The sequence below is a fragment of the Aythya ferina genome (assembly GCF_964211825.1).
Source record: "Aythya ferina genome assembly, chromosome: 6".
Taxonomy (NCBI): domain Eukaryota; kingdom Metazoa; phylum Chordata; class Aves; order Anseriformes; family Anatidae; genus Aythya; species Aythya ferina.
Window position 1 is genome coordinate 10,235,324 of NC_140303.1, and position 26,463 is coordinate 10,261,786.

Below are 26,463 nucleotides of genomic sequence, written 5' to 3' on the forward strand. Positions count from 1 at the left end.
CAGCTGTCTTGTGCGGGTCAGCCCAATTGAAGGGCTGTTAAAGCATCTTCCAACCTTTACACGGAGCTCTGTATCAGTATTTTTCAACTTTTTTCTCAGAAGGAAAGCCCGTTTTCTGGACTAAGTGTCCATCTTCGCACCTGATGGAGCCCTCCTGACGGCAGCACACCCAGCCTGATGCAGGTCTGTAAAATCTGAACTCCCACTCTGCCCCTAACACCTCAGGGCTGGAAGAAACCTCCATATTCCCCACAAGAAGCTTTCTGAAGCAGCTTCAAAGTAGTTTAAATGTTCTTTGGGGCTAAGACACACAAGAGCGAGGCTGTAGAATCCACTGTCACAACCATAACCAATATTGATTCATTAATTCTCTCCTTTCTTCCCTACATCTGGAAGCTGCCTGGGACAGAGGAGATGCCCTGCAGATGTGCACTACCTACCACAAAGCAGCCTTCAATGGGACTCGCCATACCAAGAGTAGTTTTAACGCAACAGTAGGAAATATGATTAAGGCACTGGATTGGGACTCAGGAGCCTAGGGTTCAATTCTTAGGCTACAAATTTTGTGACTGCAGGCAAGTTACTCTGATTTCCCGTGCTTCAATTATTCATACGTATGATTAAGGCAATAATTCCCTTCTTTGCAGCATGTAAATGAATTCAGGCACTTTGCAAGATGCACAGAGGCTAATTCGGTGGAGCTCATACAAGTAGGTAGACATAGGAAAATATGGCCCATATCTCTACTGAGAAATTAAGGACTTAATAATACACTGATTTTATTAGATATGGGAGTGAACATTAAAGAGCAGGAGGAGATATTTAGGATAGCACAGAGTAGAGGATCAAGAGGGAATAAGAAAATCAAATCAGAGAAAAAAGTAGGTGGCATATTAGGCAATTTGCAAGCATGGTGTCCTTTTGGGCTGTGAAATGGTCAGCCTGGAGAAATGTAAAATGCCATTTAGCTTGGTGACTTTTACCACCACAAATGACAAAAAAAGAGTGCTGGGGTAGTATTAAGGTGTCGGCAGGAGGACTAAGGCAGCAGAGACACAGCAGCAACTGGTCCCCTGGGTCACAGCTGCAATGAAACAGCGCACCTCGGCTTTTCTAGGTGCCCATCCCAAAGCTCGACACACAAAAACATTTACATGAGGAATAGACCCTTGAACTAATCAGAAAAAATAAAGTGAGACGTTAGCCTGTGCTGGCTCTGAGCAGCACGTAGCTTTACAAAGGAAACTGCCTCCCACTCCAATGCTGTATCTCACTGCTGTGCCTAATGACTGTAAATGTGTTCATTGAAATTCATGGGGGCTCTTTGTCTTGTTTTTTTGTTGTTGTGTGTTTTTTGCTTTTTTTTTTTTTTTTTTTTTTTAACGTTTTTTGTTTTAACGTACAGGCACAAAATAATCAGTCTATACCCAAGTTCAGAAATAACAGCAAGTCCCACAACTAAACCAAGATCGTCCAAGACAACCTGCATGCAGAAGTCACAACATGTAAACATCTCACTCAAGTCTGCAGGCTGCCAGAGCACACAAACACACAGACTTGAGACAGTGTCAGGTACCTCCACTTCTGAGCAACTCAACTTGTGACATCTTAATGCAGCCTGACTTTCAGAAAGAGCCCAATCTCTATTCATACTACGAAAACTTTGCTTTAACCTTTTAATGCTTGCCAGTCCAAACCAGCAAAAATTCTCGCGGTATGTGTTGATGTCTCAGCACCTGAGTGGCAGCTAAATGCAGAGATACTTTGCCTTATCATGGCTCAGAAATAAAGCCGTGCTTACTAATAAACTGTAGATCCACTGGAAGGAAGCCTCCTCCTATTGTGTGATGGGTGGGGAAGGGAAGAAAGACAAAACATAACAATAACTTGATTACAGGTAACACAACAGGGGTTGCTACTTCCAACTATTCCCCACCTTCAACAGCTGGTGAAGTTCAATCCTGATTTTTTGCTTGACTTCTGGAAACAGAAGCAAGCTTTAAGATATAAAGATTCACTGTCCTAAATGAGATGCAGACTCCCTTCTGGATCTCACGGAGTTCTGACATCTCTGTTTGCGAAGCGCTTTTTAAGATTATCATATTTTGGGCCAAGTGTCAGGGTTTGTGAGGACGTGCTAGCAGAGAGGTTCACCAAGTCATGCAGTAGAGGAGAGCCCATAGAGATAAATCTGCACCTCCAAACATTTTGGGATACTCTCGAAGCCTCAACAGGTTCAAGAAACACAATGCAGCAGGATGACAGGAGAAGCCTCCACACACACCTTTCAGCAACTCGTACCTTCCTGACTTGGCACCTGAAATAGCCCATTTGACTCACTTCACAACCTCATGGCCCAATGCCTCTTCGTAAAGATTATCATCAATTGCCTATTGATACATAACGTGGCTGTTCAAGATTTTGGGAACCTCCCAGCAATTGCAAAACAGCTCGCCCTGCATTTCTGCACAGTAGCAGCCAAGGGTAAGTTATTTCTGCCGACAGCCACCACGTACTATTATGGCAGCCCCAGCCAGCTAGCAGTGAAACACCACTGGATGCTTGTAGTACGTCAGCACGCAGTAAAACAATGGCAAAACATTACACCTACACACCCTTTGTTTTCTAGGCACGCCTGCCTTTCCTATAAATATCTCCGGGGCACAAAACAGCAGCATGACACCTGCACCTACCTGCCAGTTGTTTATGGTATTGTAAAGCAAGTGGCTAGCAGTGCAGTGCTGCGCTGCCATCCAGCTCTTCCTCAATCTTCTGTGGCAAGCAGCGTTAAACATCTGATTATATATAAACTCCAAAGACTTCATCCATGCTACATTCTGGCTAGAAGGAACCCAAGAAAACATGTACAGAGAACAAGCAAACACACTAGTCAGTGCAAACTCTGAAGCAACTATACCTTCTCTACGTATAACGCACGCCAGCCACAATGTGGTATAAATCAGTGCCCGACAGCTACGGCATTGGGGTCCTTATTTGTACCTTCAGGATGGTTCTGTCTGCAGCTTTTTTATTACTTCACTAGTTCATTGCGATTTATCTCACAGCTACTAGCGGTTATTGGCTCTACTGTTTAATCTGATTCATCAGATTGTGTTTATTTATTAACTGATCTGCACAGTTTTACAGATAAAACAATGTTCCAATCTGCCACCAGGGTTATAAATAAGTAGGCAGCATTTTTTGTGCCAGGAGTTTAACAAACAAACAAACAAACTCCTGTTCCATTGGCACCATCACATAATTACTGAAATCTCCCTAGCCATCCAGACGCTTACAGGGCTCCTGTCACACTCTCTCAGCACCCATTCAATCAATCAAAACCAGGAAAGCAAAAAGCTTGCACCCCATTTTCTCCCTTTGCAACGCACAAGACAAATCATTTACTTTGCAGGTTTGTATGCTGCATCTATGTAAATGTATGTATGAAAACAGAAGAAAAGTCTATTTGTCTAAGTGAAACCATGTAAATAAATTACACAGTAAATCAAGGAAAACACAGATAAGGACATCAGGGCTGTACTAAGTTCTGAAAAGGATGTAATCCACAGTTACTTGCTCTGAATTCATGTCCCATAAAACATCTATTGCAACAGATAGCAGCTCTCTTCACATATTTTTCTTGGCTTACCTCTCTTACCTTCAAAATAAGAGCTTCAAAGCTAGCAGAAAGGACCCAACCTGTTTAGCTGCTATTAATGGCAACGGAGCTCTGAGGTCCCCACTTTGTTTGGGAATCTCAGCACAGATGCCCTGCGAGCCCCCTGTCCTCACGCCCCACCAGCATGTCCCAATCCTTCGGGCACCCCTGGCACTGGGGGGGGTGTCCCCAGGAATTTTACAGCAACTCTGAAATGGTTAAACACTGTGTTGAAACAGCAGCGTGGCGGTGAGATAAATGGCAAAAACCAGGAAGTCCACAAATAACTGGATGTTTTTTTATCACCTTGCCAGCTTCAAAATTGCTTAAAGGCAATGAGGTTTGCTGCAGCTTACTTCTATGGGAGAGGCCCTGTAAAAAATGTGAGAGGGGGACTCCTCAAGTTTGGTGGTCTGTTCAGGACAGGAGCCTTCCCCTCTATCTGGATGTGGGTGGAAGTGGGATGGGGGTTAAATCTTAACTGCATTTACGGGCTCTGTACTTTCCACTCTGCTACGGACCTTTACCATTATGTTAAAGTTGACTTGATATGCGGAGTGTTAATCCGTTTACACAACAAAAACCTTCCAAAATACGCTCTCTTCAGTTCAACCTGCTCCAGCGACACAGCAAATAGGAGAAAAAAAAAAAAAAAAAAAAAAAAGAAAGAACAAGTTTAGGTGGGCCTGTTGTTCTCTGCCCTGTCCTGTCCGCTCCCGTCAGCAGCACAGCGAAGCGGGAGCCGAAGGAGGGGGACCCAGACGTCACCGCGAGTCACGCTCGGCAGCGGCCGGCTCCGAGGGGAGAGGAGCAGCTCGCACACGCAGCACAGGGTGGGGATGCCTCACTTCAGAGCAGGAATGCTGCTGGACAAACACTCCCTCGAGAAGTGCTCGTTTGTTGTTTTTTTTTTTCCCCCTTTGGGGAAAACAAGCGTAGACATTAGGCTAGATTTATAGGTGGTGTAAATGGAAGTGATTCCCCGAAGCCAATTTACATCAGCTGCTTACAGTTTATAGTTGTTACAAGTGCAGCCCCTTTGCATATCTTGCAGAAGCCCTTCAGCATTTGACTGTAAAGTCAACACAAGCTATGAATTATTTGAAGCAAGCAGTGCCAAACATCGTGTTACCGGTTATTTTATACCGTACAAACAATGGGATAGGGAATACACAACATCTACCTTTCACTATAGCACTAGAGAGCTTTTTTTCCTGCACAAAACCACCAAATGAGCCCTTAACTCTAGCCAACTCCTCATCCCATGGCAATGACTTCCACCTATACATTACTGCATGAGAGAAATCTATTTCTTTAAGACTTCTAGTTTTGTGTTCTTCCTATATCCTAATATGAGACAACTTCCCGTTTCCCTAAAGTTTTCTCTTTTCTTTTCAATGCCTTAACCAGAGCCTTGGAAGCAGCCCATTAACAGCAAGCTGTTGTGAACTTAATAGCGACAAGGGAGGAATAATACTGACAGCTCCTCTGCTTTTCCTAACCATTGAAGCTGGGAGTTTTCACTTATTTTGATCAAGGCCAGCAACGAAATGAACCTTGCTTCCAAAAAACAGGTCAGGCAGCAAAACTAATGGGTTCCTTTGGGACATGAAGATTTTTAGTCATACTTTCCCTGTTGCCCAAGAACCAGTGCCACTGTGTTAGTCCTGTAAAGAGCTGCTGTTCAGAGGTTTTGTCATCTCTAGCACAGATGTCAAACGAGGGCAAACCGAAAATGAGCCGACCGACTCCTTTTACCTATGCAGCTTTCCTACCTGCTCGTGTTGCTTTCTGCCAGCGTGCCTGACAACATATATATTTAACACCACCATTACAGAGAGCTTAAAATAGGGGGTGAGACTTTCCTAAAACAGACAGTGCTAAGCCCAGCTGTGCTGCACGGTGCTGAAAACCACGTGCTAAAGGCTCTTCCAGCTCACTGCTCTCAAAAACTCTTCCGACACCCAGAACACTTACTCCAGCTTCATTAAGACAAATGAGTTCAATGCCATGAGGGCTGGACAGACAGCTCCTCTCCCACCACGCTTGCCACCACCAGAGAGATCTGGAATTGTGCTGACACTCGTGGTGGTCACTGCTCCACGTTCCAAGACAGCCACAGCATTTAGCAGGGGGGAGAATCAGGATCATTTCTTTATGAGAACAACTCTCAGCACAACAAATATTAAAATACCTTTTAAAAGACAATGGATCCTTTAGCTGAGAAATGAACTGAGGCTCCTGGACAGTTTCTGTTCTACTGCAAACCTCTATACATAAAGTGCCTACATCTGACATCGAAATTACATTAATCTCTTTTGGGTATTAAAATCCAGCAATTCCTGTTAGTCTTGATATCTTCCCTAGACTTTTTATGTAGCAGAAAAAATAAATAATGACAGTTCCAGAGCACTTGCAGTTCCCTTGATTTTTTTTTTTTTTTTTTTTTTTTTTTTTAGGTTTGGTCAGCTGAGAGAATGAGAAAGGAGGGAGAGGAAGAAAGGAAAGATTTGGGGTTTTAGGGTGTTTCTTTTTTGGTGTGATTAGTTTTGCAATACAAGCCCTGGATAGATTCAAAAACTGTATCCTGGCTGAAAGAAAGGCAGGCAAAATGAAAGGAAATTAAATATGGGTGTGAAATTAAACCAAAAGAAAGTAAAAGAAAAGAATGAAAGCAAAAGCATCTACTTGGGTTGAAAGTAGACAGAAAAGCTGGAAAACACAAGACACAGCTCTCTAAACATCCAGAAATGCTTTAAAAAGGTTTCCTGTAAAAACAGGGAGTTTAGGAAACTCTGAATACATTTAATTGCATTCTTTGATGAAAGGAAAAAAAATCATACTGACGGCTCCACTACACTATTCAAAACAAGCGATTTCTCTGAGAAATCTGAAGCAAGAATGAAAGGCAATAAAACTTCTTATTGCACAATATCTGGAAGAAAAAAATTTCTCATTTTCTTACATCTACTATTTTTTCCTTGGTGTGTGGAGAGCCTTGTAACAGAGTCAGGGACTGGGAATTTAGGACATCTGGGTTCATTCCCATCTGCAGCACTGATATCTTGAATGTCTTTGGCAAGTCCCTTTTCGCCTGTATTCTAGGTTTGTCCTCTGCAGAATGTGGTCGGGCAGTAAGCCTTCCTGTCTTTTTGTCTCAGGCTTGAACTCTCAGAATTAACTGTTACAGATTACCTGACACAAAGCGGTCCTTTCCTGTCTCTTTACCAACTGTGCAATCCTGTCCCAGCAACTGCATGCCAGCCAGCTCAAATTCATCCTGGAGTTTACGCTGATGAAGGCAGAAATCTCATGCATCTGAACCAAATCTGCACTTGCAGTCTCTTGAAGTTGGCTCCTCATTAGCCCTTGGGACAAACTCATCGTTTGCAGAAGACTAATGACATGAACATAATGGATACATTTTTCACAATATAGCTACCGTGGACATTTTACTGTGGCACATAAAAGTCAAACAAAGCACTTTTTCTGGTGGATGATCTATTCTTTGAATTTGAGCAGCTTCATTCCAACAAAACATGCCAAAAATCCATCCTTTGGAGCTGCTCAGTAGTAATGTAGCTATGGATATTGATACAGATCTGACTCTACAGCGTTACCAACACCTGCAGTTCCTCTCCAAGTCAGATATGACACTGCTTTCCTTCAGCTTCCACCTCCTGGAGTCAGTTGACCAAAGGGAAAGGTTAGCTTGCATGTTTTCTCCCTCCCTCCCCACTCATGAAGTAAGTGTCTTCAGGTGAATAAAAAGGGCAATTTAGCACCTTGCACTCTCCTCATTTATAAGCCTCTGTGACCTGGAGGATCCAGATTCATCTTTTCTTTTTTTTTTTTTTTTTTTTTTTTTTCTGTTTTTTAATTCCTGGGGTTAGAAACACATCAATAATGTACACTCTGAGGAATTCTGCCAATATCAGCGGAGTTCCTTCAGATTACTACAGCTACAATTGATATCAAAGCACTGCCATTTATTTCAAAAGCACATTTGTGTACAACCTATTTTCTTGCTGGAATTTTCCACTCTCCTGTTGTTTTAAAATCCAGTGCAGCTGAGATGCCATTCTCCCTAAATGTGCTCTTACTTATGCCTCAAATCATTTCCCTGTTCCATCCTGGTGTTTTATAGGAAGAAAACTAATCTTATAAATGAATCACAGAATAAAGTGCCTCCTACAAAAGACATCACTCTATTAGGAACGCATTAAGTGGCACATTTACTGTGCATTTAATTTTCATTTACAGTATGTGCTCTATACCCAGCGCACTGCCTATATCAGCTTTTGTTTTCATAACCTATTCCTGACACCTAACAAGAACTGGGAGTGCTGCTCCAGGATTTGGCAAGAAGGAACAGGTTGTGGATGAGCAGGTTTCTCTGACTCACCTACACGGATCAACAAGGAAAAATAAAAAAAGGGAGAGGGTGGAGATTACAAAGGAAAAAAAAAAAAAAAAAAAAAGAGAAGGGGGGGAGTGACGTGTTCCTGTGGATGCGGTGTGTAATGCAGCTGGCAGGCCGCCCGCTCGCAGTGCCACCGAGTTCCAGACGTGCCAGTCCAGCTGACTCAGCTCTTTGGAAGAAGGAAAAGGGAAGGGAGAAATTTCACAAACATTTCTGGTTGCTGAGGGACCGAGGTTGCTGGACTCTCCTCGAGGCTTTCACACCAGGGATTCGCGCTGTGTCCCCAGAGAGGTACTGGGGACAGATGCTCACTTGATAACCTCACACAGAACCGCTTACACTGTTACCAAATGATGCCTGCACAGCCTCTGGAGAGCTCAGCAGCACAGCTTCGCCCCCCAGACCTGAGACGCCAGGCCTCTCCTCGCCAAGGCGAGCTGCTCTCAGACGAGCCACTGTCTCCAAGGAGACGAGCAAAGCGCATGCAGATGAAGGGTATCCAAGTGAGAGACAGCCTGTGGCCCGTGTCGCTTTTCCACACAAAAATCTCACTGTCACTTCTCAGCAGCAGGTCCTTGATACGTGGTTTATTTTCTAGCCCTTAAACAGCCCAGGCCCTGCCCACCTGCGGGAGCAGCTCTGTCCCACGTGTCTGAGGGCTGTCAGAAGGCACAGGCAGCCCCTGAATCTGACAGAAAACAAGCAGACCTCAGGGCTTTTACAAACGATGGCTGAGGTGAACTGGCCCCAAAACCAGCACTAGGCACTGAGCTTGTCTTAAATCCCCAGCCAGGATCCTCACCACAGGCCCTCAGAGCACGTGTGAGGAGCACGCTGCCCCGGCCTTCATACTGACCGCTGGCTCCCTGGGCACGAGGAGTCCTGGGACAGCAGCATCCTGAGGAAATCTGTGGCCTGACACCAAAAAGCCTCCTGAATAACACTGCCCCACCAACTCACAGCACAGATGTACGGCTACTCTTGCAGATTTAACGTGAACAGAAGGAACAACGTTAAAGCAGAGGCTTTCCCAAAAGCAAGAGCTTGTGAGCACACAGATAACTGTGCGGCCGGGGAGTGCCCCAGCCAGGTGCTCTTTGTCAAAGTTTCAATAGGCAGGGCCTCGGCAGCATTTCTCCAGCTTCAGGAATGAAGATAGAGATCTTGTCTCTCTGTTGCAAAGCAAGGAGGGAACTTGGGGCACCCTGTCTGAAATCAACACAGCACAGTTATGCAAAACATGTGTGCAACTGGCATCTCTTGTGTAATCCTCGCTGTAATCAACCTCGCTAACTACTCCAGCAAAGAAGGAGGGGCAGAGGGTGGAGAAAGTTCACACTTAGATCAAATAAAAAATGGGAAAATATCCAGAGAGCTTTAGTCAGGTAAAAACACAGTTCCCTCTCATGGGAAACCTCCAGGACAAGTTTCCTTGAACTTCATACAGGGTTATAAATAGGAGGAGAGTCACTCAGAGTTCAGTACAGGTTCACTATAAAAAAAAAGTAGACATTCTCATTTTCCTTCTTGAGTGATATCCATCAATATCTTAGCTGTAAGCCAATTCATAATTACAGGTTGCTGAGAGCTCAGAAGAATACAGCAGTAGCAGCTCTCTGCAGCTCTGCCGTGGTACAGCGTTAACCACGTTTGTTTTTTTTTTTTCCCTTCAGTTTCTTTTGGCTTCCTTTCCAGATGGCAAAAAAAAATAATCTCTTACACCTTGAAGCACTCATATATTTTCTAAATGTTGGTGGCAGTTCTCCATTTTACATTGCCCCATAAAAAATCTGAGATAACAATGAAAGATGGCCTCAAACCAGTCCGTGGTTCCAAGCTCCAACTTTCTTAAGCTGGAGGGTTTCACAAGCTCTTTCGAGAACTGACAAAGGCCACTTCCAAATGCTGCATTTCCTTTCCTCAGAGGCAAAATGCAAAAGCTTCTCACCCCTGAAAATAGTTTTCTCAGGGGAAAGAAAAATAGGTTTTTCCTCCTTAGGGCTGCTGTGGTATTTTGCTGCTCAAACGGAGTACGTGCAAGCAGCGGTTGGTCTTGGTTTTGCTGCGATGTGGCTTCATCAAGTCAAAAACCCTGTTCTCAAGTGCACGAGAAAGCTCTGTCACCCCTTAGTCCTCTTGTTCTGCAAAAACAACCTCAGAAGGCTGCTTCTGGAGCAGGGGAACTCCTGATTCACTACGCCATGTCCCTCAAGGGTATTGCAGTGCCATGAGACACCCAGCTCCCAGAGGAGGTCTGGAGGCTGGCTGTGCAATGCCTGCGTTTACAGCTGCACCTTCAATTCCAGTTTTGCCAATCGGAGCCTACAAATATAGGATTTGTGTAATAATCCCTGCTGACAAGGAAAACAAGGCCCAAAAGAGGCCTCTGGAGGTTGAGCTTAGAAGAACTAAGGGACTACCTATCTTTAAACATCTCAGCTATTAGACCCTCACCTGACAGCCTGTCCATAGCAGTGCTGGTGCAGAAAGACAAGTAATCTAAATTAAGCTACCTCAGTGCTTAGATACCTGATTTTGCAAATTGGGTCTCCTAGGGCTTTTTCCTATTTCATTTTCCCATCATTGAAAAGCGAGGCAACAACACATACCCACTTCACACAGGCTTTGGGCTGATGAAATAGATAGGGTTCATAAAGGAAACAAGACGCAAAAATTGCAGGCTAAGTAGTAAGTCCTTTAGTATTATTAATAATCACCTTACTATTGTGTCTAAGATAATCACGCAGGTATCAGGGTATAATACCTCAGTGGTTACGGTAACAATACAAAGTTATTATTCCTTCCACTTTGTAATTATCTCATTTCACTATTGAACAAAGGATACGTAAAACTAAGGAGATAATACGCAATGCTATGCAGCAGGGGCGCCAGCAGCGCTGGAGTACTCTGCTATGTACTTACATGACCTTCATTGCAGCAATATGCCTGAGCCTTGCAATCTCTTGTGCATCCTGCCCTCTCCCCATCACGACAAGGTTGAGAAGTTCTCGTATTTTGATTTCACTGATAGGCAACTGAGGCAGAGATGAGGTTAAGGGGTCTGCATCTGTACTCATTTTTGTTTCCCCAAGAGGAAAATGACTTCACAATTTAGGTCCCTCACAAATGAGTAGCAAAAAAAGAAAATAAAATCAAAATTAGTAATAAAAAAGATGAGAGAATTAGAAAAATAAAGACAGTCTAGAACAGAATCAATATTGGACAGATGACTGTAGACTATAAATGCTGTCACAGTATAAACTGAGTACAGGAATTACTCAGTCACAGAAGACGGTGTTAGCAAGAGCAATAATCTGCAGCAGAAGAAAGGATAGTTTAGGTTAAGTATAAGGATGAGAGTCATAGCTATAAAAAGCAGATGGGAAGTGGAATTGTCTCCCTAGGGAGGCAATAGAAACACAGCCTCCCTGGATGTTTAAAGAACAGGTTAGGCGCGCTGCTTAGCGCTGCTGCTCTGTAAGCAGAAGCCTTATCATGTTCATCTGCCTTTTTGGTGCTAGTGAAATCCCACATGGTGTTGTGGCACAATCAATGCCTAGAGGAAAGAGAAAGTCACCATCGCATTTGCTGCTGCAATGCAAGATGACTGATATAAAGATTGGAATCACTCAGCAGTGGAGAAGCATCCATTGTCTCTCTGGAGCACGCAAAAGTTGGCCTGTCCCACTAGAAGGATATGAACTGCTAGCACGGAGGGGAGACAGAAAACAGGCAGAAAACTGGACATCAGCAGTCCTGTACCAAACACACACTTGCATCTTGGCACTGGTGCTACACATGAAGAAGGAACAAACTGAAATTAATGAGGGATGATGCCACGTGAATCTTACACTGTGCTGCAGATGTCTAAACAGGGACCTTGAAACCCCCAAGTACTGTGGGGCTCTCCGACCTTCTGAATATGCTGATAGAAGGTTCAGGAAGTCTGAAAAAAAGGGCAAAGGACATGCAGTCTCCTCCTTGTGAGCATCCTGTCACACTACAGAACAGAAATCTGCCCTAGGAACTTTGCCTCATGGTGAACCTGAAGCCCTGGGGACATTAATACTCCATTTTCTTCTCCAATTTGGGGTGCAGGATCTCCTACCTTGACAGTAAACTCTTCCTTGCTAAGGGTCCAGAGACTTACAGCTCCTGACACCACATGTACAACTCTGCAACCCTGGCTCATTAAGGAGAGGAAACTTGATCAGTGACAGGACGAGACAGGGAAACTTCTCTCCAGACCTTCTCTCTGCTGAAAAAGGGAGGGCTTGCTGGGAAACCTGCAGGTGGCAGAGACCTAGCACGGCCATGCTCCACCAAGATATGCCAGGAGGCACAAGACTCATCCCACAGATACAACAAATCTTAGCATCTAGCAATCTTACTGCGAACTGACACGTGGAATGAGAATATCCCCCCGGTACCGGTGTCTCATCACTAGTAGCGGGGTGAGCCTTTCTTTATCCAGTCCCTTTACAAGCAGCCCCAAAGCACTACAGGAACAGGGCATCCCCTGCTTACACACGGAAGAAGCAGGGAGCTGTACAGCATCTGTTCCCCTGTCGTCTCAATTGCACACCCTGGGGAGAAAAAAAAAAAAAAAAAAAAAGGGAGAAAAGCTGATACCCATTGCTAAGAGAGATTCGTGATGCTGGTATACAGCACGTTCACCTTTGCTTACCATGACCACTTCTCCTATTTCTCCGTCTTATCTGCAGGAAACAGATCTCTTGGGCTGAACAGTCAAAGATTGATTCATAACTGCTGCAGATAAGAGGGAATCTTTATGGAATTTCAAGACTTTTAAAGGTCTGACTAGCAAAGAGTGAACGTTTCTTGCTTCGGGTGGAACCTTATCTTTTTAGTAGTTCCTCCTGAACACAAAGTCCAAATGTACTTTTTCTGGATAGAGCATGATGATCTTACAGCATCTTGAAATCAAAGAGAGTTTCTCATTGATAATTACGCTCTGTAGAAAGGGCTTACCATGGCCAAGCTTCTACACTACGATAATTCTGAGCACATAAAGGACGATCTTTTCATATAACTTATACTGGTACTGGTCCAAGTAGTACTCTGGAGGTGAAAATGAGCCCCCCACTTCAAGGACCAGCTTCAGATGTTGTGAAGCATGGGATACAAGTTGGTTCTGCAGAAGATTAAGCTTCAAAGGAGGATGCCTAGGGGATGAAAGACCTTGCATACCAAACTCCTACCCTTGTATGTATTTTGATCTTCTCACCTTCCAGTGTTGCACATATAAACAACATGGAAAGCAAAATACTGCAGACTTCAGAGACTACAACACGGACTGAAGGCCTCTAGGTACTGGAGGCTTTAATGAGAAAGCAGAGCTGCTTCAGTACTGTCCACATGCTAAAAGCACTTCAGAACGTGGAGTCTGATAAGAAAATAACCAAACGATTTTGTGACGAGATTAATTCCACCAAGTTTAACTGAAGCAGTGTAAGTAAACCTGAGAGGAAGAGCAGCTCTGCCTGATTAAATAGAGCTCTAAGTATTGGATCAACACAACAAATGCCCACTGGCTCATCACATCTAAGCAAAGATGCTGTTTGCTAGCCTATTTGCACAACTGAGATTTGTATGCAAAATATCGCCTCCACCCCTTCACATACTTGTTTCATTTTTCAGACAGTGTCCTTCTTGATCACATTTAAATTTTTTCCCCATTCATGATGTGCTTGAGTCAGTCCAGCTCTGAGTATAATGAGAATTTCAGGTCCCAAGACTGTTGTAATTATTATGTTCTCATCATCAAAAATATGGTTACAGAATAGATACTGACTTTACCTGGGTCTTCTGAGAGCGGAGGTGTTGATAGTGATACAAGTCTTTTTAAGATGAAAAAAGCAATTTTAAACATAGACTTTTTACAATTCTCAATAGCCACCTTTGCCACTCTTTCAGTAATTCTCACTGGCTTTTGCCTGGCAGTGCCTCAAGCACAACAGCTTTTCAGCACTGTGCTTGTTCATCCGATTCTTTAGCTGGACTGAGACATGCACGGGTGGGATGTCTCTCCTAAACATCTCTTGAGTCAGGCGCTTCATAATAATTAGGAACCAGGTTCCTTCTGCCTCTAAGCAGCCACATGCGCGAGTATCAGTGCTCCAGTCCTCTAAGAAAAGGATCTGCTGACACAAGCCATGCAATTGCAGGCATACAGGACACCTCACATGGCTTGCTACAACAAAAGGAGCTGAGAAGCAAGCCCTTATAGATGAGAACTGCAAAACAAGAAATTTAAAAAGAGTTACTCAATTACCTTTCCATATACAGGGCATTTACCTTTTTAATTAGACACGTCTTGTGCACTGTACATAGTTTCCTAAGATTGTGCTTTTGGGAGTTTTTGCCTAAGCTTTGCTTTTCAAAACAAATGCTTCAGTGCTTTTCTTTTGCAAATAAAGTGATACCATTAGTTCAGTGCTATTGAAGAGCTGGGCAGTAACGAAGTGCAGCAGCAATGCAGGAAGAAGAGAGGGAAGAGAAAGCAAATATTTGTTACAAGCAGAAAAGGGAAAAATCATTTTCTAGACAGGGAAGAAGTAGCTTGGAAGAAAATTTTAAAATGTATTGTGAGGAAAAGCTTTTGTGACAGGAAAAAAAATAATGATCTGACTACCCAGTTTTTAGGAAAAAATAAACAGTAAAACTGCTTTCATATATGAATAACACTTACATACTCCCACAGTAAGGGAATGTGATTGAGGTTGCCAAGATAAAGACAGAAAAATCAGGAAGTTCCAGAATTAAGGATGCCTGAGAAGGCTTCATTTGGCCTGTCTGTGTATGCATGATGAGACACGGTCTTTTAATTACAAAAAACACAAAATAATTTGCCCACAGGACCACCCTTGCTTATTGCAAAGGATGGATGCATGCATCCCACTTTATGAAAACCTATTCCGTGTTTTGTTTTCCCCTTAGCAAGTGATCGTATCCTTCATTTACTGCTTACTGCCCAAGCCCTGCTCTGAAAACTAATGCACTAATGTTTTCAATGGGCTTTTCTGGTTTGCTCATCATTGCAGCCTTGACTTTTTTCATAACTATCAAAGCGTCTCTGTTTACAATAGCATTAGGAGGGAAAGGCTGACTTGGCTCCATTTTAGACAGGAGAAATTCATGTCAAAATGTAATTGATAATTGTACGTGTCCACCTGAGGATGCCTGGCTTTTCAGGATAAAAGAGCATCAGGTTGCACATCACATCTTTCAAAGCACAGAGGTCAACACCTAGGTGCTTTAACCATCAGATCCATCCATCAGAACAACCGTCCTCTTTAAAATTTATATTTTGTTCCTTAGTTGCCTACAGCAGAATTGGTCTCATTTGTGTTCTATCTGCCGTCGTTCAGTCGCGCAGTTCTAGAGATGATGGAGGGTATAGGCACGTCTCAGAGTGAGATGGCAGGCATTTTGTGACTTCCATCAGGACAGTGGCTTTGTCTGGATATTTATCTAAAAGAACAGACGTGAGGCAAGGTGAAGCCAATGCCTGCTGTCTGGTCACACACAACCTGCTCAAAGGGGCCACCAGCTTTTGCCCCTGCCCTCTACAGCCTGTCCTTAGGCTCACGTCCTGGAAGCCCACTCAGGCACCTCTCCAATATCATCTGTGTTGTGGAGCTACAGAGTTAATTCTGAAAACAACATCTGAAATTCCTGTCAGTACCTCCAGGCTCAAGCCCACTCTTAGTGTAATTCTGTGCATGAATCTCTCCCCAGGCATTATCCCGCTGACGTCCTGAAGGCATCATTATATTGCTGAAATCAAAGAAGCTGCATGTGGGAGGAAAATATAGACACAAAGTTCATCAGAACTGCATATGTCAGTAAAAGGTAAATAATCGCAGGAGTAAATAACTGCAAGATAAGTCCTTAATTATTTAGGGTTAAACAGCAGCAGCATTACAGATGCAAAGTAATATTTTGCTAACCACTCATCCTGGGAACACTTACATAGAAAGATACTATTCTGTATGACAAAGGTAGGCAAAATGTGGATTGTGATGGTTAGAAACACCTGAAATAAGTGGGAAATAGTATTAAACGGCATGAGCAAAAAAATCCCTCTATAGCAAAAAAAAAAAAAAAAAAAAAGAAAAAGCTGTCAAATTATTTTTTTTTTCTTAAGCTAATAGTAGTTTCAACTATTTCAAATCTCTCCAAGATGTTTCTGCTAATTTCTCTCCACAATTACATTTCCTTAGTTTTTCACCTTCCCTGTCTCACTGTATGAAAACTCTGCACTAAGCAGAGGAAAAATTGACTAACTGGCAGTACTGAGAGGGTGTAACTGACTAAGTGGTGACACAAACAAAGTGCTTTCAAATTCACAGATCAAACTAGCTGGCAGAAAAAAAGATAAATTCTTCGATTCCTTTCTTGCATACTCTGCCTTACATAAACAACGAGCAGTTTAAAATTCTTGATTTTTTATTTTATTAATAGCACTCTCAAAATGGAAAGGGACATACAACAAAAAATGAATTAGTCTTGCATTTATGTAATCATGTGCCAGATTCTCAGCTAGTGCAAAATAACACTACTTGCCTTGCTTGGGAGATGTAATTACAATCTATATTAGCTAAGTATCTGATCTAAAGAGCTTTCCTTTTATACATATAAAAACATATTCAGACTCACCTCAATTCAGACATAAATGTACCAGATTAAAACTGGATTGAAGTCTCATATTTCAAAACAGTTCTCACCCTTTTAATAGTTTTTCTACTTGATATCCTCTTTTCTGGTCAGAAATAGCAGATGTACATATTCGATCAAGTTTACTACATTTTGCTCTGGTCTTCAAGATTTACCTGCCAGACCCTGATGTGTGTTTTATTAAAGCAGAAAGCGCTTGCATAGTACACTGAAAAGAAATAGTACAAATCCCTAGGGAACATCTACACATCTCCATGAAGCAGGTTCACAGATGTGGGCATAAAACTAACCAATCTATGTGTCAGGGATGGGCAGACACCTTAGCGTCCATGCTCACATTGGTCTGGTATTTCAGCTTTGTATAGGTGGCTGTAGGTTTGGGGGTAATATCCCAGGTTTTTTAACTCTTCATCTGTGAGTGATATGCTGAGAATTGTCTTGGAGAGTACTGTGGGAGCTGAAATCCTCCTGGGCTTCTGCTCAAAACAGTTCTAACTTAGAGCGACGACTCTCTCTCCATTGAAAGAAAACATAAAATCAACAAGTGAGCACAACTACATCAGTTAGGGAAGGAGCTCCAGGGGGACTTGTATGCCAAAGCAGCTTAGATGCCTTCTGAAAATCCCACACCTTAACTGTGTTTCATCCTCATGCAAAAAGCAGAAAGATCAGCCATGCACTTTTCACACAGGAAGAGTGAAAAATTGCTATCAATGGCTGTATCTAGGTAACAAAAAATCTATATTCATAATATGAAAACAATCTTCAACCACAACGTTCGTGTCTTGTAATGTGGGTTATTTTATGTCACGATTCCCTTTTTAATTTAATTGTGAATATTTTTATCGTGTTCTCTTTTTTACTAAATTTCAAGTTGAAACTACAGTTATGGTCAGACGTGTGAAAATTACAACTCACTGTTCCACAGAGACATCTTCCCTTCTGACTTTCAGATCAAATCCTCTCAGCTGACAGCTCGCAGGCAATGCTCTTTCAGCCTAGTCCCATGCTTGCACTCATGTTCATGTTTTCCGTCAGAAGGATGTTTGCAATAATGCAGCCTCCTGTATACTCTGAAGCCCACCTGGAGAAGAAGTCTACCTGGAGAAACTTACTAGCTTATCCTTTATGATTCTCAGAAATGTAAAGGCAAATCTGGATCCTAAAACCAACCTAATACTCGTAAAACAGAAAGCTCCACAGAAGTGAGGCTGACCCTTAGAAGAAATGTGTATAAAGAGTCAGGAAGCTCCACAATGACATTTTCACATGCAGAGTTTCTGTCTGCAGCTGCACTTCAACCACCGTGTTTCAGTAGTCACACATTTGCTAACACCTTAAAAAAAGTTCATCTATAATCCTGTCACTTCTAACCAGTCCAATTATCTCTGCTCATTCAACAATGAAAAACATAGTCCCCTATTAATGGTCTGGACATAAAAGTTGAACATCCTAGGAAAAAAACACAGCAAGCTAAGATCTTACTCAAGTCCTACACAAATGAGTAAGCGGGCAGAATGCAGCCCACCTTGGGGTAGCATACAGAGACCAGAAACACCCCAGATCCTGACCATCAGGGCTATCAACGTGTCTAATAACATGCAATTATGTGGCAGGTATTTTTTTAGATCCCATCAAAAAACTATACCAAGGAGACCCATGGCAAGGAAAACCCAGTCTCTTTTCCCCACCTTCTGCTCTCGGGTAAGTGCTGTGCCTGCCATGAATTAGGACTTCACAGCGAGAAATAACCGAACCAAAAATGCAATTAGGAGGATTTTGAAAGATGAACAAGTATGAACTCTACCAGCATATGGCATTTATTAGATGAAGAAATGGGTACAAACTGCAGAGCAGGCTTCCAAAAGCACAAATTCATTCTCAGAGATCTCTGGAATTTCACAGCCACTTTGGGGCCCAGTGTCAGAACAATCTGCCAGCCAAGTCTGGATACACCCAAGGAGACGTTCAAAGGGAAATGCGATAGCATCAGCAGAGGAGCTCAGTTACACAAAAGGCAAGGTGTGGCCGAACCACAACTTCACTGATTCACATCGAGGCTTTTCCAAAGTTCAGAGCTACGCTCTGTGAAGAGGCAGGTACAGAGCCACCAGGAACACACAGTTATTTTCACAACCTTCAACAGTGACGAGAAAGGAAACAACAGGATAGAAATGACACGGCGGGCTCACCGGAGTGCGTCCTGAGGTGTCCTGTGAGGGCGTCCCTCCGTCGGCAGGCATAGCTGCAGAAGGGACATTTGAACGGTTTCTCCCCAGAGTGCAACTTGATGTGCCTCAGCAGGTTCCCCTTCTGGGTAAAAGAAGCTCCACATTGGTTACAGTGGAAGGGGCGTTCACCTGGAAGGGAAAATTGAAGGAAGAAAGCTGTCAAGAAACGCCAGAAGGTGCAGGGAGCCCGTCACCCCACCCTGTGTAACAGCACCTCCTCACCCAGGCCCGCTCCCGCCACCACCATCTTGCGGCCCTACAATGGGCAAAGCCTCTGGCACCGACTTGGGGCTCTCCCCCTTATACTGCAGCACTCGAGGTGATCAGCACAGCCTGATTTTCCTCAAGTTCTCCACCTCAGAGGTTTCATCCCTCGTAAATGATGAGCTCTGCTCAAAATTTAGATCCATGACTGGGGTTTTGTGGTGTTCATCGCTATGGTTTTCCACTTATTTTTAGTATCGGTCTGATCTAGATGAGTATTTAGAACTCATCATGACAATTTGACCTGGACAGATATTAAGGTCTGCGCTTCAAACCAAATCTTTCACTTGCATTACAATTTAATTGACATCCCCTCTTAAAGGCTGCTTTCCCTCGCTGGAGTGGCATGAGGAGAATTAATGCAAGTGAGGATCAGGCCCACAAGCTTTGGGAAATGAAAACTGGTATTTTAAATAAAACTAATGGAAAAGACTTGCTAGGTGAAAAAAATCATTAGTAGTTTTAAGAGAAACTCTACCCCTTACCTGTTCCCTTCCCCCCAAGCATTCACACACACACACACACAGATTAAGTTGATGGTAATCATTCATATTTGCCCTTGACAGTGGGGATTGGATCCATGAGCATCCATTTTTTGTTTTTATTTCTTAATTTAAAGAGGCAAAAACATACAAGCTGACACAGATTTTGTAAAGTAATATTAAAACCATACTCTACGTCAACATTTGCTGAGAACACTCGGGTCTGTCCCGGACCCTTAGGCCCACAGTTATCCGTAATCACCTACTTATATCTCACTGGGTGCAGTGTAAATCAACAGGGCCCAAGTATATGCTCACACTTGCTATGTGCCCAAGTGCTTTACTGAAGACAGGCTTTCAATGCTGAAATCATTTCACCAACCAGGGCCCCAGTTCAACAAGGTCTTGAACATCACATTTCAGATGTAAGCAGAAATTCATTTTTTCATTCATTTTTTTTCAGTACATCACTTGTTATGGAGCCTCGGTCAAATCCTGGTGGGACTTTGAGGTTGAATTCACCGGCCTGAAGCACAGTTCTCATGAAAAATAAACATGCTCTGTGACCCGTCGCATCTCTCCAAACCCTTTTTCAATTGTCCTAAAATGGTTACTCCCTTACTGTACAAAAATAATGTTATGTTTTTATCAAAGTAGTTCACGTGTCTAGTGTAAACTCCAGCATCTGCCTTTTGATTCAAATGGAAACAGGGATGAAGGGAGATCTTACAGATATCCTCTAGCAATTCTTTGCAGTGGTTTAAACCACAGCGGTGTGGTCCTGCAAGGAGGGCACCAGAGGTAGGTGTGCCACATACATACCAACCCTCTGCAACTTCATTTCATGTGCGTGAGCTGGAAACTACACCTGAAACCACTGCAGATGCACTGCAGAAAATGCTAAGGTTCCTACATTCTTGCCAAGAATATTATGGAGGAATAATAATAATTAAAAAAAAAAAAAATCACGGCATAAAGCTTTTCTTCCAGTATACTGAACACGAGCTCATTGGAATTGATAAAGAGTTTGTGGTTTCCCTTTTAAACTCCCACAATACACTTAAAGGATCTGATTAGCTATTATCTTCTGTTATATCATTTAAAATGTCCATAACAGAGATATGTAAAGAGATTGCAGTAGACAAATACATGTGTTTTTTTTCTTTTTCTTTTCTGTTTTGCTTTCACTGTCTGAGAAAACAGGCAAAACCCCTTCCTTTGACACGTTTCTCAGGAATGATAGCTTCAGTTTCAGGATGACAACATTAAAGGCTGCAGCAGGTTTCTTACCAAGTCTAAAGACTTGCCTTTTACTCCTGCTGCATTTAAAGCTATGCAGTGAATGTGTTTTACCCAACTGATCTTTGATATTCTTGGAGGCCACATAAGAGCAGGTATTATTATTCCTCAATAAGCAGGCAGCTGAAGGAGGTGCTGAAAGCCTTCAGTCAGGAATTCAAATAACCACTGCACTACAGCTCAGTGGCCAAGATGACACAAGAACATCCTTCACAAAGTCACTAATAGTCTGTTCCTTTCTTGCCACATACACAGTCTGCTACAATAGCACGTTTTACCTTCAATAACCTTCAATAATCTATTTAAAACCAGCATGAATTCATTTTCCTTATTGGCTTAATTCTGAGTAAATAACTGCTTTGATCTGTTTATTGTACTTTCAGCCAATCACTTCTTTTCTGCTCCTTGATTAAACTGCAGGCTTCTGGGATGACCATTAATTTCAGTCATTCATGCTGTCAAGTAGCAGCTTTTGCATTTAGTACAGTTAATCTGAGACACAATTACCCAATAGAAAAGTGCCCCCCAAAAGTAAAAACTGAATAATCAGATGTTGCTGCCTTTCCAAGAACTCTGCTGTCTGATGCCCACTTCAGATAAGTAGTAAACCAACCGTCATCACTTTACTGCCTTATGAAGACCGTTCCTTATTTTTCCTGCTGCTTTCTCCTAGTACATCTGTAAACAGTTCTCCAGCATTATTATTACTTCCTAGTAAAAAATAAATTAATTAAAAAAAATCCTGGCATCCTTATTCAGTTCCCTTACACTTCTGTATAAGGTTTGTTTATTTCTAAGCTGAAAATTGATCACATTTTTTTAAGTAAACGTCCACTTTTATAATAACTTTGATAATAACTCTGCTATATTCCCAGATTCAGTTAATAATAAATAAAGCACATCCTTTGTGAAGGATTATCAAACCAGATTTAGGTAGAGCTGTAAGTCTAGGATCAGACAGCAGCAATCTGGTCTCCCCGAGGTGTTGGTTTGTGCAGCAAGAGATCTTGGTGCAGCAGGGTCGCTCCTATTCCACTGCCCCAAGCCTCCACGGGCACTGCATGATGCGTGGGATAACCTATCTGATGCTGGCCTGGGCAGCTCCACCGCCCACTTGAAAAACTCTTGACTCACGAAAAATCTTCACCTAAATACATTTCCTCTCTATTTTGCACCCCCTGACTGTGTTTAAGGTATTTTCCAGTCCTTAGGGGTGACTGCAGCACAGATGTACTAGAAAGTACAGACCTATTAAACAGACTGTGTGCATGACTACAAGAGGCTATGGACTATTATAAGCACAGTGTATGTTTCACCGTTTATAGCTATCTATGTACTTGCCTTTTGACTCTATAAACTTGTACTGATTTATTAAAATAAGAACTCCTAAGAAGGGCAAGTACGGAAATGTAACTAAATGAGCTTTTTGCTTTTTAACACTGGAAACTATGTGACTGCAAAATATTTTTAGTCTACTGTTATGTTACTAAATCTTTTCTCTCTTTTAAAGCTAAAATGGCTGAACCCCCCCCGAAACCTTAGTGATTAAAAAAGACCGAGTTGTAAGACTGAGAAGAACTGCTAACCGACGAAAAAAAGATGTTTCCTTTCCAGTTCCAGATTTAAGACCTTAAGTCAGACAAAACCAAGAATGCCTAAAAAGCCCCTTTCTCCCGCACAGAGAATTTAATTATCTAAAGCTACTTCAGGAATGGACAAGGCAAGGTAAGGCAGAGCTGCCAAGTATTACCTTTCCTAAAGGCTTAGGAAGAGAGGCTTGTGCCAGGAAGCAGTGCTGATAATTAAAAAGAAAAACAGAACAAAACCCAAGGGAGTTTATCGTTTTGTAGTTAAATAAAGTATTAATTAGCAGGTATGATTTCACATACTTACATCTAAGTTACAGTAAAATACTGATGAAATTTCACAGTGCATTGCTTAACATGCATCCATTACAGCTATTTCTTCTCTGGAAAAAAATTATAATGAAATATCACTGCTCTTTAGATACACTAGTGTCTAAAGTACACAAGTTGGCTTGCTGTGGTGTAAACAAATACTGAGACGAAAAATGACGTGGACAGATAGAGTCAGGGTTATTAGTAAGACGTGGTCCTTTGGCAAGTATCTTTAATATACGGCTCCTGGCTGGAGACGTCAGGGCAAAAGCTACATGTGCTTTCTAGCTGATACAACCTGAAACCAGGCAAATGAACTCATTAACTTCCTATTAACAGCTGCCATATTTTACCATGTATATGTCAAATGTTATTTCAAAAAGCAAACCAAGCCCTTTTTCTGCTTAATTGGAAGCTTCCCTGTACATTGATTCTCCTTTACCGCCTCAGCACGGAAGCGCTGCGTAGAAGTTTCGGTATGAGTTACCCTTCTCTGAATTTCGTACGGCTGCAAAATACACCAGTGACATTTTCTGTATCAAAACAGAAATCGAAGCGAGGACAAAGCGCGTCCAAAACCTTTCTAACACTTCTAAGGCAACTATCACAGGTACTTGGCAAAATCTGCACAAAAAAAAACTTGTAACTCTCTTAAGAAAGAGAAAATATTTGAAGTTACCTCCATTTTAAATGAATTGCTTCCTGCATCAGAGGTGTCCTGTTGTGCTTTCTACAGCTTAAAACCTTTAAAAGGTATAATTTGGGAAAGTGAACCACTTTTTCAAACACACAGACCTCCCAGGGAAGAAGACTTGGATTTTCATAACCCTCACCTGATAACTTCTGTTCCTTTGAAATCAAATGGAGTGATTCACAGATTAACACACATTAGTATATAAATTTTTGTTAGAAGATAGGCCTGTTCACTTTCACAGCAGTGCACAAGCTCTTTCCTATGAATGTTTTAATTATAATTTTAAAAAACACTGTTTTTAAAGACTCATCACCATATGTATGAAAGCCAGGATAAAGTCTTTATAAATAAAAGAACCAGGTCCAATGGGACTATATTTAACATCTGTCCTAGCTAAATATATACCTAAGATCGTGGTCCTTTCTTTTTGGCATGCACTTTTTGATACATAAAATATAACTTAGGTACCTGTAAGACAGGAATTTAATTTTCTTTTAACCTCTTAAAGCACCATTACTATGCTCATGCTGCCATGAGAAAGTATTTAAGTATTTGCTCATACTAACAACAGAGATTTTCACCCTTCTGTAGCAGATTTTTTTCTTCATATTCTGGTAAAAGGAAACATTTCTTCAGATGCTGCATCTGTTAGGACTATGCTCTGTCCCAGGAGCACAAATGAAATATTAGTTGCACTGCTAACACCCTGGCAGGCAATGAGTTGCATCGTGCCTTCACCCGAACGAAATACAGAGCTCCAGACTTGGCTCCATTTCTGTGTTTGTTATTCTGGGGACTGTCTCGTCTAAATACTTACTTACTCTTCTTTTAGAGTCACGTAACAGGCTGCACCTCACTTGCAATCAGGGATTTTACTAAGTTTTTCTGCTGTTGTTGTTGGGGAAGAAACTGCTTCCAGATAGGGCAATTTATTATAAAACGCTAGTGACGAATCTCTCAGGAAAAATTCCTGGGAAATCTTGGGTGATTTCCAAGCATCCTCTGTACACAAATTTATGACCACATTGTGACGGGAGAAAAATCCTTTAAGTGAATGGGCAAAAATATCTGAAGGGTTCAGCTACCAAGTACTGCAAGAAAAACACATCCTTATGAGGAGAGAAATTTCAGAAACCTAAGCTCTTCTTTCTTATGCTGAAGAACAAAATGAGACGTTATGAAAAGTTAGATTATTCATTTAGGAATGTAAGTAGAAAATATTACATTGAGAAATCTGGCCCTGTGATTTTTGATTCAGTGCCAACAATTTGTACTGCAAGAGGTGGGAACCTGCAGTAGGCTACAAATCACAAATTAAAGCCAATAAAACTTTTCAACCAGAAGAATTAGTCAGTTTAAGGGAGTTAATCGTAAGGTGTTAATATGACCATTTGTTTAAATTTGTTCCTGGTTAGCTGCTTTAGGCAGAGAAGTTTTTGATCCTGAAAGGTATGACTGGGTTTTTCCTCATTATTGATGGTGACTTAAAATTTTACATGATTTTTTATTATTATTTTTAATTTAGAGTTCCAGTGTTGCCTATGTTTGATTATAACACGATGGATGTTAAGGTAGAACCTGGAGGTGCTCCTCATTGGCACGTAATGAATCCCATTTCACTGACTTGATGGTCCTGAAATGCATGTGGAAAGCAAGCAAAAATCTGATCTTCCTGCCGTTAGCACCCCACAAAAGCTTAAAAATAACACAACAGCAGCCAAAACAGAGAGCACAGTGAGAGCTACCACCTGTGCCTGCTGCGTCGTGTCCAGTACCCCAAGTCCTCTCCCCAAGGCTTGGGGCGCAGCGGCTGTCCTGCTGCATCAGCACAGCAAATCCCTTAACCTCCGGGTGTTTAACACTCCCAAATCTTACAACAATGAGGATGGTCCCAACCCTGTCTTAGAAATAAGAGGTGTTTCCAAATCCAGCAGTGGACTCAAGAAGGGGCTGGAGAAAAATCACTACTGACAGTGCAACATGTGGAGCTTACCTCTCATGGCCACAGCATGGCTGTAACAGTAAATAGTTGCTGCTTTGCCAAAAATGAGGAAATTTTAATTCAGACCCACTAGTAGAAAACCTGAAGAGGTGAGAAGTCTTCGGCGTTCCTTTTCATTATCTCAGACAAATTGGATTATTGAACTGAACTTTTTTCTCTCCCCGTTCCTCAACATGCCCCAGCACAAGCCCCTGGAGTATCCAGTGCCAATATTACTGATTTTGTTACCTCCTGCACTAACAAAAAACTCTGATAAAGATGCTGCAATCTGGGGCACTTGCTGTGGAGTATGAAAACTGGACCAAAAGGAGATAGTATGGGAGAGGAGGAAAGTAAATCGAACCTGACACTTGCTGTTTTTCCAACACGCACCCGTGAGGAAGGGGGTGCAGAGTTACCCAGCTCCCTGAAGCAGGGAGTGCATCACACAATTCCCACATCGAGCACTTCATTTATTTCCTGTCAGCGATGACAAATAAATAGAAAGGCCTTCTGCTGATGGCCACGCAGATTACCCAAACGCTTCACCTGAACTGTCAGCATTTCAGAGAAATGTGTTCTGTGCTAGCAGGTGAGCAGCTCTGCTACGGAGGGGCCAGGGAGCAGAGCATCCCCTGCGCCACATGCCCAATGCTTCGAAGGATGAATAGGAAATCCCTGGCTCTATTAGGGGAAGGGGCGGCCACAGGCATCAAGGGAATGAATGCTCCAGCACATGAGGATGAAAGATGGGACACTGAACTCATCTGCTCTGACCTTACCCATGGCAGAGGTTATTTTTTCCATCCCTAGACGCGTTTGACTGAACTATC

The 26,463-nt window shown here is 42.3% G+C and overlaps 1 protein-coding gene across 21 annotated transcripts in view; it reads right to left on the reverse strand.

Moving 5' to 3' along the window:
* IKZF2 (IKAROS family zinc finger 2) overlaps positions 1–26,463 on the reverse strand; it is a 137,917-nt gene that overhangs the window by 28,153 nt on the left and 83,301 nt on the right. For all 21 annotated transcript variants that reach the window (XM_084523164.1, XM_084523168.1, XM_084523176.1 and 18 more), the window contains one exon: positions 18,974–19,141. In XM_084523164.1, the coding sequence (XP_084379290.1) occupies positions 18,974–19,141 (168 nt within the window). The remainder of the gene's footprint in view (positions 1–18,973; positions 19,142–26,463) is intronic.